Below are 16,269 nucleotides of genomic sequence, written 5' to 3'. Positions count from 1 at the left end.
TACCGCAACAGTCAGAAAACATCAACACTGACATATTTTCAAAATGACATGACAAACCTGAAAGAACATAATTTGGAGATTCTGCACATGCATTTAAAATCAAAGTATTATGCTTCTATTAATTAAATTAACATTTAATAAGCATCTGTTGCGGTAATGATAATCAAAATGTCGTGTAAGCATTCTGACAAGACAATATTTCAAATTAACTGTAAAAAAATGATCTTACCTGGTAGCCATCTTGAAGTAACTGGTCCATGTGCTTGGTCACTCAAAATCAAACTTTATTAAAATTCTGTATGTGTGCTTAAACTGTTCTCAAAAAGTGTTGCGGAGGATGAGAACATCAGGCATGGACACATCATTTTCCTAATTTTTCTTCATTGTTATTATACATGAATATTCAGTAAATATTTTTTTCTGTCATCTAAAGTAGTCTAGCAAAACATCCATTTATTTTTTTTCTTAATGTTTTTGTGTTAATTTGATTAAATGACAACATAACGCATGTTCAAACACATCTGGACACATTGCGGTAATGAGAATTTCAGAAGAAAATGAGATAAAATTTACAATTATAAATTCTTATGTTGAAATCACACATTGTGCAAGTTAGAACACAGTATTGTGTTAATTCTGATGCTTTTTAATGTTACTATATTACACATTTTAAAGCTAAAATCATTAGTGTGGTGGTGTTTCAATGGTTTCGTGAGAATCACCCACATATAGCATATATATTAAAGTGTTTTCATGCAATGTTATATTTACTGCTACATGAGCAAGTGCATTTTCAGTCATACGGCAGTTTGTCTGGTAGAAAACAGCGAGAAGTCCAAAGCTCAACATAAAGGACTTCCCAATGGCCTGGGGCCAGTGTTAGAGATGCTCGATCGGGCCAGTGCTTTGCCCTCAGTCACTTAAATATATTTTCTACCTGTGGCCGTTTGTCTGTATGTATTCTTATGCAATGCTACCATCGACACACATTTATAAGTCGCGAATGTTACATTCTTAGCAATGTCATGAGGTTTCTCCTACTTTATTGGTTGCTGTCGCGTGTTACATCAACTGGTATAGCAAAGAGACATTAAGACGGTGGCTCCCCACTAACTACAAGGCCAAACCAAAACAAAACTATTTAACATCTTGGAAGCAGACATTCACTTGGGTAAAACATGACAAAAGAAACAATGCAATGTTTTGCACTGTTTGCCATCAGTTTCCAGGTAAAGCAGACAAGTCGGGAGCCTTTTGGTTGGAACAAGCAACTACCGTAAACAAAACCTCGAAGCTCACGAGAAAAGCCGACAGCACATAGCGTGCATGGTGTCTAAAAAGGTTTAAGATAATCCTTCATCTGGCCCACTGAACTTAACGACAAGACGTATAAATGAAGAGAATTTAAAGTGCATTTAGAGACATATCAACACCACATAAACCCTGAGGACCCTGTCCCGGGTCCAGAATTTCGTATTTTGACTTAATATTAAATATTCTTTTAATTTTTAATGGTCTGTCATGGACACCCAGTACCACATATGAGATACTGTTTGAAAGCTTAGAGTCTCTACTTTCTGCAGATATTTTTCAAATATGACAAACATGGGCAAGTCTTATATCAAATGAAAGCTTTCATTCTCAGGAATAAGGCTACAGCGTTATTTTTGTTCTATTATCAACACATATCCAACAATCGATGAATGAATAATAAGGTAAAAAATGGTATTTTGTAAATTTATGTGAAACTTGAGCGTGAACTGCCTCAGATAGCACATATAGCCACAAATGATACACCATCTTTTCTCTTAGGTCCTACTCTAAAAAATGAGTCCATTCACAGCATTTTCTTAGGTTGTGTGCATGGATAATCCCTTGCTATTTATTATATGTGCAAAACAAAAAATTTATATTTATATGAAAAATAAATTTTCGCACCCTTCAGTAAAATAAGAATAACTTTTGAATGCGACATGATAAAGAGTTCATTCTTTTTTTGGGTGTTTACTGTCTGCTGGTAACAACCAGAACTGTCTGCAGTCTGCTAGAGCACCCAGAACCAGAGTTATACACTATCAGAGACAGTATTTACAACATAAAAAAGACAATTTGGTGTTTCATCATATGAAAAACACCCAAAATAACAATATTTGTCACAAACAGCAGCTTTCTATGTAACTTCAAAGGGTTTTCTGCAAAATGATATAAAGAAATTGCATTTATTCCACTGTATGTGGTTATGGGGACACTTCAAATATTTTTAGGCAGAAATACAAAAAGGGTATTATTCCTCCCTTCAGTCGGAGTAAAATAACTTTTGCATAGATTATGATAGAGAAAAAATTCCTTTTTCCCCTGTAAGCTGACAATTGCTGGAATCAAACAAAACTGTTTGCAGGTAGCTGAGGCACTTTCAAATAAAAACTTTAGAAAAAAACATCAAAAAGCGCCTATTTATTTTTGTGTTTATTAGAGGACTGACATCACATACAACCATGTTTAGCACTTTCAACAGTGTTTTCTGTAATTTCAAAGGGTTTCCTGTAAAATGATACCAAACTTTTGTATGTAAACCTCTGCATGTGGGTATGGGAAGCTTTTGAAATTGGGTAGGCCAAATCCAGGCGAAAATCCCCAAAATAGCTTCAGGGTGTAAACACTGTTTGTTATTTGTTATTAATAACAATCCTGATATATCTGCAACTATTGACCCTTTCAGAATTAGGGTTTAAAATTGCCAATTGCTTAACAAATGATGAATAAAATACTTGTATAGTTATACAATTATATTTGACTTTTAAATTATTATTTTAAACATGTGAAATCTTTTTTTGGCAGGGCGAGTGAAAACCTGAACCACTTCCCTGACCGGAACAATATAAAAAATTTATTGCGTTGAGCCCTGTAAACTCAAGCTGCATGCATGCTCCTCGCTTACAGATATGATACAAAAAACCCTTTTTACTATGTCAGCCATTCCAAATTTTGGGAACTCAAGTACATTGAAATGAAGTTGTCACTTTCATAACTTTGCAGTGCGTACACAACAAGATAAAAGTTGTCATGATATAAACAACAAGTGTTTTAGCTGCAGTGCGTATGTGAGCCGTGTACACGGATGTTTTAATAAGAGATACAGCGGCGAGACGGAGAGAAAGTCAGACGGTTCGTGACATTACTGCATATGAGGAGGAGAGAGAGTCAGTGGGAGATTACAACAGGAACACATCGTGTCTCTGTCTCACCTTGAAATAAACACAGAGTAACAGCAAGACTGCAGCTTGGCCTTCATTCGAACTCTACAGCAAGGCTTTAGCACTCATCCTAAAATTATCCTTCATGCATTTGAAGTTTGACTTACAGAGACCTTCTTATCCTAAAAACTATTTTCCCAGGCTTCACACACACACAAGGGCTCTTGTCACACACTATCTGCAGCGGTCCTGTGCTCATATTCAACTCTTCTCCTGTAGGAAGCGTGATTGTATTCATGTCTATCTCTGAGGATTACAGGCTAGAAAATAAAGTGGCTGTCAGCTCGATTTTAACAGTAAGTAAACTAGGAGTAAAAAAAACGTCTATCCTATAATGCCAAACAGCAGCAGGAGAACAAAAATATCCAATCGAGGAGAAATGACAGGACATTTCATATGGGTGCTTCTGTATAGCTCAGTGATAGCAGTGCAAAAGGTCATGAGGTCGAACCCTGGGAACAAATGTTAAAAAACCAAACACTGCAAAGCACTGTAAGTCGCTATGGATAAAGCGCCTGCCAAATGCATAAATGTAATGGGTTAATCTCACAAAAGTAATACATAAGTAGCACATGATGTGTGCAGACACATTTCCAATTTCTCCCTGATTTTTATTCATATCTGTGTTTTACAGCCTTTAACACTGATTTAAAATGGTAACAATGGACACTTTACAATAAGACTGGATTTGTAAATATTAGTACATGCATAAGCTGACATCAACTAACAATGAGCAGTATATCATTTATCAAAATGTATTAATCTTTGTTAATTAGTTACATCTGTTATTGTGCATGAACTAATGTTAACAGTTACAACTACTGAAATGATATATTTACCATGTCCTGTGGCGTGGAAACTTTGGATCAGTCAGGATCTCCTTCACAGACATGACGTCACCGGAAATGATGGGATAAAACTCACTGAGTGAAGCTGTTTCATCACTGTTTATCAAAGATAAAAACAAATGGTATAGTTAAAGTTGCTCTAATAGACAAACATTATCTCTTTAATGCACTAGGTGTCAGTCATCTTGGAACCTAAGTGAACAACTTTATTCCCTATTTGTTATCCACAATGCACTTTGATTTGGAGTGTACATCTCATAACTGACTATTTCCCGTGATACAACATAAGATGACTTTTTATGCTAAATATGCAGCTACATGAAACTATTGGGCGGGCTTGATCAGTTTATATTCATTTAAATCTTTTATCAATTGAAATACAAATGCAAGTCTGTATATATTTCCTTTAGTGTATTTGTGCATTATGTTAAGTGTAAAAACTTTAAATGCTTTAAAAATGTTATTAATTGTTTGAGTATTTATGCATTTTTTCACATGTGTTTCAGTATATTTTCCAGCTGTAATGACTGATGCATGAAGTCATCTGTTCAGTGGAGCTGTATGCTGTGTGGACAGCAGGGGGCGACACACTGAAACTCAAACTTCAGAATACACAACACACTAAGTACTGCTGGATTATTTTTAACCCTGTGTTGGGAAAAACCCAGCTAGTGGGTTCAATTACTCAGAAAATGTTTATATTCGCCAACCCAGCAAAAAATAACCCAGTAATCTACCATGTTTCCTCTAAAGTTTCAGAGATATTAACATGCCCCAAACTGTGCAGAGATTTGGTAAAACACCAAAAGTAAGAAGTGAACTCAAATTAAATAAAATCTCAGAAGATCAAAGGATCTGACATGCTCTTTAAATTAAATGTATTGCTTTATATTGTTATTCATATGCAAACAATTGATTTTTTGTAAAATATAAAATTAATATGTCAATAAAACATTACTGGTGATTTTTCTCTTTGGGGTTTCTTTTCTATTCTTCTCTATACTTCACAATACTATACTTTATTATACCATACTTCACTATAATATACCTTACTATACATACTTCACTATACCATACCCACTATACTATACTTTGCTATGCAATACCCCACTATACTATACTATACTATACTATACTATACTATACTATACTATACTATACTATACTATACTATACTATATCTTACTATTCTATGCTTCGATATACTATACGTCCCTATACTATACCTTGCTATACCATAACCCACTATACCATACTTCACTATACTATATGTCTCCATACTATACCTTTCTATACCATAACCCACAATACCTCAATGCCCACAATACATACCTCGCTATATTATACTTCGCTATACAATACCTCACTATACCACACCCCGCTATACCATACTTCGCTATACTATGCTTCGCTATACTATGCTTCGCTATACTATACCTCACTATACAATACCTCGCTATACAATGCCTCTTTATACTATGCTTCGCTATACTATACTTCAATATATTATACCTCGCTATACCATCCCTCGCAATACCATACCTCGCTATACCATTCTTCACTATACTATACCTTGCTATACCATACCCCGCTATACCATACCTCCCTATACCATGGTTCACTATACCATGCTTCGCTATACTATACCTCACTATACCATACTCCACTATACCATGCTTCACTATACTATACCTCGCTATACCAAACCTCGCTATACCATGCTTTGCTATACTATACTTCGCTATACCATGCCCCACTATACGATGCCTCATTTTACTTTGCTTTGCTATACTGTACCTCGCTATACCATACCTCGCTATACCATACCCCACTATACCATGCCTCACTATACTATGCTTCACTATACTATACCTCCCTATACTATACCGCGCTTTACCATACCCCACTATACCATACTATACCATACCCCGCTATACTATGCTTCACTATACTATGCTTTGCTATACTATGCTTCGCTATACCATACCCCAGTATACCATGCCTTGCTATTCTATGCTTCGCTATACTATGCTTCGCTATTCTATGCTTCGCTATACTATGCTTCGCTATACTATGCTTCACTATACTATACCTCACTATACTATACCCTACTATACCATACGCCTTGTACGATGCTTCACTATATTATACTTCACTATTCCATACCTCACTATACCATACATCCCTATACTATACTCCACCTCAATATACTCCGGCTAACTATACCATACTATACTATACTATACTATACTATACTATACTATACTATACTATACTATACTATACTATACTATACTATACTATACTATACTATACTATACTATACTATACTATACTATATTATACTGTACTGCACTGCACTACACTACACTACACTACGCTACACTACACTACACTATACAATTCTTTAGTATAATGCAACTCCTATTTCCTGAACAGTATATTTATATTTAATTTACTGTCTAGATTCACACATGAAGCCATATAAGAGCAAATGTCAGCAGTTCTTCATCTGGTTTCTACAACTAGGTCAATGCGCTCACAGTCACTTCTGCATGATCTCTCATAGGCCTGTAATGCTCCACAGTTGTGTGTGTGAGGGTTTAACACGGATCAACACTCACAGGAGCACATATATCAATTCAAATGAGCCCTTAACAGTCTGATTTTTGCCTCCACTATGTGCCGTTTCACACAATGGAGGCTAATAGCTGTCTGATTGTGAAATCTTCACTCAAGGTAAGGTTAAGTAACCTGGTAATTAGACAGTTTTAAAGGTTATTTTCACGGCAGGTGACCTGCAGGTGTTTTGCCAGACCACACCTTTTAGACAGTTACACAAGGAGACTGCAAACTAGTTCTGCTTTCCAAATCATTAGAATTACAAAAGATATACATATCACCAGTATGCTCAGAAGAGCCCGTGTGTAATCTTTAAAGGGATTAGACAGAAATCTGCCATTGGAATAAACAGAAATGCTTTGACGTGCTGCCACAACGAATGATGTCTAATGATGTATGAGGGATTAAACAGCTGCCCTTCTCACAGATAACATCACATCAACACACAGACAAAAAGCAGAAGTTCATCTGGACGTTTGAGGATCTCAAAGAAACTCTGACAGACCGACCAAAGAAAACAAGGAAGTTATTTTCATTCACTGTGTAATATGAGCTTTAGTGAAAAAGTGCCAGGGGTGGAAGATGTGTGCGCTTTCTTCACTACACTGCACTAAAGTTGAAGTTGACTTTGACTTACAAATACGTCAGAAGAGACGTTATGGTAATTGAAACTAACCAGTTGTTGCTATCTTTATTACTGTTTGTAGTGTAAGCAAAATGATTTTTCAGTTAACGGCCAATTCATGCAAAATATCATACTGCTAGATATACAGCAGTGTCTTTAAAGTGTTACAGATTGTCATTGATGATTCTAATGGCAAATCAGGACAATTTTAACTGCATGTTGTTTAATGTGTTTTGTCCACTGCCTCCTAAAAAAGATTGAAATCTATGGATGGATTGATCACAATGAATCACACACAGAGCACAAACCTACAGAATGATTCAAACTTACAATTCAAATATATATTTTTAGTCTACCGGATATTCATTTTATCTCATTGTGACAATATTTTCTGTGTGTAATATTTACTTTAATGTCAGGTTGGAGAAATTAAGTAATAATATTTTTAGCGGTGCAGGCTCGTGAAAGCTGCTTTTGACGTGATGTCATTGGCTTGAATCCTCTTTCTTGTCCTACCACATATCACATCGAAGAAAATGTTTGACGAGTAGAAATAAAGTGTGTTTATTACCAAATAAATACTTTTATTCTTAGAGTTAGGAGACGGTTTAAGGAGGGCTTTTATTCTTCCAATAATACAACATTGACATACAATTTTAATAAATATAATCATTTACACTTGATATTATGATTGCATCATGCTAATCTACAAAAATACTGAAGTGCAAATAATATCTGCCAATATAGATAGCATCTAATTACTATTTACACTTTGCAAATTTCATCATTTTAGTTATTAAATGAAACTTGTTGCATATCGCTAAAAATGCTGATATTGTCATGTAAATAGCAGTGTTGGGGAAAGTTACTTTTAAAAGTAATGCATTACAATTTTAAGTTACTTCCAAAAAAAGTAATTGCGTTACTTAGTTACTTTTCATGGAATGTAATATTTACGTTACTTTTAAGTTACTTTAACATACTTTTTCACTTGGCTGAGGTTTGGTCTCTTTCAGGCCCTGCAGGTGTTTGACCGAGAAGTTTTGCATTCAAAAATTGCATATTTCCATTGCAAAAATGTCCATCTCCGTTTCTGACTGAAACTGCGTAATTCTACGTGACTATGCTCATTTTAATTCAGTACATATTTTTTTTATCAAATTAATTAAACTGAAAGTAACTTGCGTTACTTTTTAAAAAAGTAACTCAAATATTAATGTGTACATTTATAAAGTAATGCTTTACTTTACTCAGTACTTCAAAAAAGTAATATTATTATGCAATGCACATTACTTGTAATGCGTTACAATCAACACTGGTAAATAGTATCAAACACCACTGTCACTTAGGGTAACACTGTAAAATAATTGCAGCATGAAGTTAAAACAACTTGGTTTTGCAAGTCAAGTCAGTTCAACCTACTATTTTAAATTTTGACTTAACTAATTTTATATTCTCAAGTTCATATTGTTTAACTTAAAGGTTTAAGTGAAACCATTTTAGGTTCTTCAAAGAACTATTTTCTTACCCCAAAATAATGTTTTCTTATTTTTACATGAATAGGTTGAGGTCTGACTAAACGAATATGTAGTATCATGATAAATGTTTTTCACTTTTTACAAATATTATTTTTTATTTAATGTATGTGAATTGTGAGCTGTATCTTTTCGTGACTTATTCGAAAAACACAGAATTTGTGTTAATTTGAACACATTGTTTTGTGTTATCCTATTTAACACATTCAGGGTTCCCACACTTTAGTTAACTTCAAATTTAAGGACCTTCCAAGGACTTTCCAGGTCCAATACCCTCAAATTCAAGGACTAAATGTGGGGACACATTTCAAGTGAGAGCAAGGTTACATCATGTTACCTTTTAAGATACATTGTTACAGTTCCCTTTCGAGGGAACTCGCGCTGCGTCACTATGGTGACAATTTGGGGACACCTCCAGTGGTAAGTGCGTCTGAATGTGTATATCAAATTCAACCAATGGTGAGGCTTAACGAAAAAGACAGGGTGACACGAGAGCCAGTAAGTATATCACTATCTGAAATATTGCCAAAGACGGCGTTACAGGGACGCAGGAAGTATGGCAAGGGAGACGCAGCGTCTCGTTCCCTTCTCAGTAAAACAACAGTTACAAACATAACCCGAGACGTTTTCATGTGTCAAACACAACTATGCAAAAAAGTATTTTGATATGAAACAACATTGAAGATATAAGCATTTAAAGTGAACAGTTTAGCACGTGTGCTTAAAAAGTCTAGCATTATTATTATATTATCCTACACTACACAGTTTCAAGCACTTTCAATGACCTGTATCTATGTATGTATATTTTCAAAAACTTCCCAGGGCCTTGAATTTTCCCCCCAAATTCACAAAGGATTTCAAGGACCCGTGGGAACCCTGCACATTATGTGTCATTTTGTGTTGATTCTGTGTTCAAATAAATTAAAGGGGCAATACAAAGTGTGTTGTTCTAAAAATAAATAAAATAATAGTGTGTTGTTCTTGCTGTATGTGTGTCTATTGTTATAAGTGTGGCCTTCAGCTCATTTGTCTCTGGTGCTCAGAATAACTTTAGCACATGTCAGGGTGTGACACAGTTGCCTTTTTCCTGACTGATGGCCTTGTCATCTCCATAATCACACACTCATTATACAGACACCATACTGAACCACTGACAGTCTCTCCAGTTAATCTTATTCTTATTGTTTAGTTCGCCCAAATATTACAGGTTTGTCTTAAATTACTCATCTTCATGCCAAGCTAATGATCTCAACTCATTTGCTGAATAAATTATAACTTCAGTAAGTTAATGATCATTACTTCTTTAAACACACCCAACCATCCCAGAAACATAAGATCTGGTATGATCACACTTCTGTTCTCTGTATAACAAGTTTAGTAAATGATATTTTCTAGTTTACATTCCTGAAGTTACTTTGTGTGTGTTTGATCGTCGTGTAGGTTTTTTATGATGTAAAGGGTTTTCATGAGGGTCACAGCGGTTCAGTACCTGGATGTGAACTTTTTCTTCTTGATCTGGGAGGACATCTCCATGCTGTGGGACATCTGGTCCATCTGTTCCTCCTGGCAGCGCTGCAATACTGTTTTAGTTGCCATGGCAAACCTCTTAGCAGCACCTGTATGAAGGCAGAACAGCGCAGCTGTCAGACGGACAGAGACAAAGCAGCGCTTCACATCACAAGATACCCATCCATTATTTCCACATACCAGCAGACAGATCCGAAACATGTGCATCACCCCCCGTTTCCACCATCCATCCAAAAACCAAGAATACTTTAACAGAAACGTATTCACAGGCATTTTGTATAAATCAATGATAGTATAGTATTGTATATTGTATAGTATAATGCATCTCGAATAAGTTTTCTGAGATTCACTCTATAAGCATGAAGGCTGAGACACAGAGGAACATGCACTGGGTCACAATCCTGTTAAAAGTCCCTTTGTGAGCTATTGTGAGAATAATAATTCATTAGCTTTGGGTCTGAATGTGGCCCTCAAGACTCCGGCAGTCATAAATCACGACGGTGTTACGCTCGCCCCTGGTGAATCCTAACAGAATCAGGTCGCTGGTGAAGGATGGTTTCATTTACCCGGATGTTGCAACGAGCACCTGCGTTACCATTATAGAGTGAGAAAAGCTTTTCCCTTCAGGGTTAAACAGATTCAATCTGAGAATTCAGTGAGAGAAAGCCTCTCAAAGCTTCACCTATAGTGCTTTTATAAACTCGGTCCAAAAGGTCGGTTTACAGCATATTAAAATTGATCTGTCATTAGAAGATTGCATCTGTCCGTCCTCCAGAGACACACACAGAGAGAGAGAGATTATAAAGTACAGCAGCATCTCAGAGGAGAGAAAACATTTTAGAGGATAAATATGCTCATGAGAAACAAATCTATAAACTCAAATAAATAACACAACTTTTCAAAAGGTGCATATGCCAAAGTTCAATTTTGCATGCATATGATACACCTGACCAGTCACTTCGGTGGAGAGCAGATGCATGCAAATACCACACACCCAACCCCAAGCGACAATGGTTTAAAAATAGACAAAATTCATTGAGAAACCTATACATAAACATCCTAACACATGACCCAAATCCAACATCAACCCCAAGTAACAATGTTTAAAAAAATAGAAAACATTTAAAAAACCAATTCATAAAATGACACAAACAAAAAACGTGGTACTTTGTAGAAAGACTGGCATATTATATGCATGCAAAATTTGGCCTTGGCGTATTGCATGCCTTTAGAAAAGTCATGTTATTTATAAGCAACTTGATGAGAATGGGTAGATAAACTACCGGACAGAGAAACAAGAAACAAAGAAGCACAGCTAAACATGACTTTAATAAAGTGTTATGAGTAATTGTTAAAACGTTTCTGTGTGTTTAATAGATGTTGTGGGTGGTTGTCATGGTGCTGTTATGCAATTGCTAGAGTCTTTAGGTTGCTAGGTGGTTGCAAGAACGCTAGTTAACTTATAGTGCTTTATCATTGTTGGGTTGAACCATTTTAAAAATGGTTAAGAACAGGGGTGCCTAAACTTTTTCCTACCAAGGGCCAAAAAATAAATGTTGCTGTGTTATATTAAAGTTAAAGTTGCCCTGATTCTCCTAATTTATTATTTTCTAATATAAATATATAAATAAGCCATCATTAATCTGTTTATGCATAACTAATGCAGTTTTATTTTCAAAGGTAACTCTTGTAAAAAAATCATTTTCCTGTGTGCCACTGCAACATGATCTCACAAATTTCCGTGTTGTAGTCACAGAATATTTTTTCATTTTTCCGTGTCATTGTCATGGATCTCTGCATTTTTCTTTTCTGTGTCAGTTTCACGTATTGGTTACTCAATTGTTTTTCCTATTTTCTTACAATTTCGCGTGGGTTTGGGGTTAGAACGACTTTCTGTAACATAAAATGACATCCTAACCCAAACCCAGCTCTAACCCTAATCTCAGGCGACAATTTTTTAAAAGTCCAGAAAAAAATAGTAACATCCTAACCCAAACCCCAAATCTAACCCCAATGGTTTAAAAATGGGAAAAAACAATTGAGTAACCAATACGTGAAACTGACACGGAAAAGAAAGTCTGTGGTACAGACACGGAAAAATGCGGAGATCCATGACAATGACATGGATAAATATTCTGTGACTATACCACGGAAATGTGTGGGATCATGTTGGCTACTGCAGGGGTTCTCAAACTTTTTCCGCATGCGGCCCCCCTTGTGTACGGTGCACTTCTTCACAGCCCCCCCCAAAGAAAATTTAGGACAAAAAACTGTTCTAATATTTAACATTTTAATTAAACAAAACATATTAAGTTATACAAAGTAGTGCTGTTGGCTAGTAGCCTTATTTTTTTAGGTTTAATTACACAGAATTCATTTTAAATGAATGTATTTTATAAAATGTCATAAAACTGGGGCCCCCTGGCACCATCTTGCGGCCCCCCTGGGGGCCCCGGCCCCCAGTTTGAGAACCACTGGGCTACTGCATCGACCTGTCCATAATTACCCTATATTACCAGAGTTTGTTGAGTTCTGTGATGCATGCACACCTTTAAGTATGCATGTACATTAAAAAAATATGTATTCATTTGAATTCCTTGCATTTCATTTCAATTGACATTTTTGTATGTGCAAAAAAAACAAACATTTTTACATTTTTAAAAATGTAATGTAATTAGAAATATGAAGATCTTCGTCATTGAAGTTTATCCTTTATCCTTATCTCACGTGGCATGACGGGCCAAATAAAAGGTCATTGCGGGCCAACGTTGGGCACCCTTTGGGTAAGAACGATTACAGTTATGTTTCCACTTGAGCCTGGTTCGGCACAACGGCACAGCACGATTACAAACCACTCTTGTTAGTTGTCTAACTGCTCGGTATCGGTCACTCATCTATTGCCTTGGCAACAAGTACCCCTGTAGCTGGTAAAGTGCATTATTTGAGTGAAATAAGCACAGATTAGGTAAAAAAAGATCCTCCATAATGCACATACTGTCTGTAAACTCTTGTGTTACCAAGGCAACGACTGATGCATATTATCAGCCCCACAACGGAAAATAAAACTATAATGTTAACCACTCAGAAAAGAAATTTTATTATCACAAATTTCTGAGTTTTTTTCATGATCTTATAACGAATGTCTGTTTGTGTGTGATTATCAAGTATTGGTTACTCAACCGTTTTGTCCTATTTTCTTACTATTGTCGCTTCGGTTTAGGGTTAGATTGACATAAAATTACATCCATACCCAAAACCAACTCTAACTCTAACGCCAGGCGACACATAAAAAATAAATCAGAAAAATAGTATAAAACCAACACACAAAGTGACATTCTAATGCAAACACCAAATCTAAACCTAAACCGAAGCGACAATAGTTTAAAAATAGGAAAAAGCAGTTGTGTATAATCACACGAAAACAGGTATTCATTATACGATCATAAAAAACACGGAAATTCGTGATAGTATCACGAAAAAAGAATAAAAATATTACGTGACTATATCACAAAAACTTGTGAGACTGCGTAGCAATGTTACACAACAAGAACGGTTCACTCTAAAAAACAAACAGTGCTATATAGCACCAAAACTGTTGCTTTGGATCGTAACCATAGAAGAACCATTTTTAGTGCCATATAGCACCGGTGAAGCACCTGTGTAGAACCATATAGGGGCCATATAGCACCACTATAGCACCACATATGGTTCTACATAGCACTATATGGTTCTACACAGGTGCTTCACTGGTGCTTCACCGGTGCTATATGGCACTAAAAATGGTTCTTCTATGATTACGAGCAAAGAACCACTTTTGGTTCTATATAGCACCGTTTGTTTTTGGAGTGTTTGGTATGGTGATGTAAAAGCAGCTTTAATGGCAAAAAGTCCCCCAATATTGTTTGTTGTCTCTCCAATGTTATGCTTAAGGATATGTTTGTCTCTTGCTCATTAAAAATAACAGCACACACTAAGAACATGATTTGCACCATCATTCATGTTTACAGATAAAAGTGATGTCATATTTGATGTAATAAAAATGTTGATTTGACCATGAACAACACAAACTGCAATGTGCTAAAATGAATCAGAGAGACCTGCAACACTACAGAGCACTACACATCTCAAAGCATAGTAAAAAAGACACAAGAGAATAAGACAGATTTTTTTCAAGGGTTTTGAGATTTAAGAATGTACTCACGTTCTTCAGGCCTTTAGGATGATCAGCAGGGCGACACTCTTGAGGATTTCAGCTCGACCTCGCTCTCTTTCTTTAGCCTCTTCTTTATTGTTTCCTCCTGTCTCACCTTCTTCTTCTTCTTCTGTTCTTCTCTCTCAGTGTATAAAGATGACCTCCGGCAGTCGAGTGTGACCCAACAATACTCCCTCCTATTCAGAGAGGTAAATATAGAGCGACAGCAGGGCCAATGCCACGTTCCCTGATCAATTCAAACCATCCAGATGGACTTACAGTGAGCTCAACAGACAGAAGATCAGGAATGACACAATGGCCCGATGCATTATGGGAAAGAAAGAGATCTACTGTATGGAAACAATGCACATGATGTTTCTCAACAATATTAAATGGATTATAAGTGCATCCTTTGATGAGTTTACAAGATAAGATTTCTCCTACTGGAGCACATGTAAAACTACTGTATTAAACTTCTCATAATGTAAAACTACAGTCGAGCTTCTCTATTAAAGGAGTTTGAGTCGCCGCAAAAGTACAAGACATTAATGTGCACAATATAATCCACGTCTTGACAAGCAATATAGCAATCTGGCACATTAAATGCAACTAAATGTTATGACAGTCATTTAACACAAAGGTAACATTCACAGCTGTGTGTAAAGATTCAGGGTGTTTCATGCAGAACTGTAGGTTATTTATAAGCATTTATTGTCCCCACCAGTTGCCTGCCCACTTCTCCAGTATCATATGTGACATTGAAACTAAGAATAACCAAACTACCCAAGCAGAACAACAGCGGGATGCTTTGTGTGTTCCCATTGTGTTGGGTGTAACAATACTCTTCCCACAAGACTATACAGGGCAAAACATGTGCTTAAATTCAGTCAGAGAGGAGAGAGAGAGACCTGCCAACATGACAAACTTAAAAAAAACTGTGTTACAGATAAATAAACAACATAAAGTTCAAGACTACGGAGTGGCATGAAGGTAACTAAATAATGCCAAAACTTTTTGGGTGACATTTGTATCAGACAAGCAGTTCATTTCTCAACAAACTGTTTGCCGTACTTAAACAGTGAGTCATAAAGATTCACAAAGGAGGAATATGTTGAGGAGGACGACAGAAAGCAAAACTGCCCTCATACTAATTATACAGAATAATACAGACCTGCATTTGCCATCATATCTTCTGATATACAGCACAACAACTTTTGTATTCAAGTAGGAAGAACATACATTTATAATCATAGACAAAACCCAGCAAACCGCAGTATATTTTAAATCTACACTTAAATCTAGACTTTTTTTCTTTAACAATGCATTCACATAACTCGTTTGGGTAATATAGTAGTGCCACAATAGCTAACCTGTCTGGAACCGATATATCATATATTAAAGCCGCTCTATGCAATTCAACGTTTTTTTCAAACAGCGACCCCTAGAGTTGCTGGAGAATACATGCAACTGTCGTAATTTCCCACTCTAGTACTCCGAAGATAATGACCAGGTAATGTTTCACAATTTCATACAAATAGGCTACTGCATAGTCTACTAAACTACAGATGATGGTAATAGGATAATAAGAAGTTTATTCCAAGTGTAGAGTGCATATAATAATAAAGTACCGCGTTTGCTGGCTTATAATGTTTTTACATGATTGCAG

The 16,269-nt window shown here is 36.0% G+C and overlaps 1 protein-coding gene across 2 annotated transcripts in view; it reads right to left on the bottom strand.

Moving 5' to 3' along the window:
* myom3 (myomesin 3) overlaps positions 1–15,005 on the bottom strand; it is a 72,441-nt gene extending 57,436 nt beyond the window's left edge. The window contains exons 1-3 of one of the 2 annotated variants that reach the window (XM_055211540.2): positions 14,613–15,005; positions 10,374–10,500; positions 4,094–4,198 (exon numbers count right to left, since the gene is read on the bottom strand). In XM_055211540.2, the coding sequence (XP_055067515.2) occupies positions 4,094–4,198; positions 10,374–10,480 (212 nt within the window). In that variant the 5' untranslated portion in view covers positions 10,481–10,500; positions 14,613–15,005. The remainder of the gene's footprint in view (positions 1–4,093; positions 4,199–10,373; positions 10,501–14,612) is intronic. The other variant, XM_055211539.2, reaches the window with a different exon arrangement.
* Between the last annotated feature and the right edge of the window lie 1,264 nt (positions 15,006–16,269).

This window comes from Misgurnus anguillicaudatus, chromosome 10, assembly GCF_027580225.2.
Source record: "Misgurnus anguillicaudatus chromosome 10, ASM2758022v2, whole genome shotgun sequence".
In the NCBI taxonomy this organism is placed as follows: Eukaryota; Metazoa; Chordata; class Actinopteri; order Cypriniformes; family Cobitidae; genus Misgurnus; species Misgurnus anguillicaudatus.
Note: the sequence above shows the minus strand (reverse complement) of the source record. Positions and strands in the feature narration are given on the sequence as shown.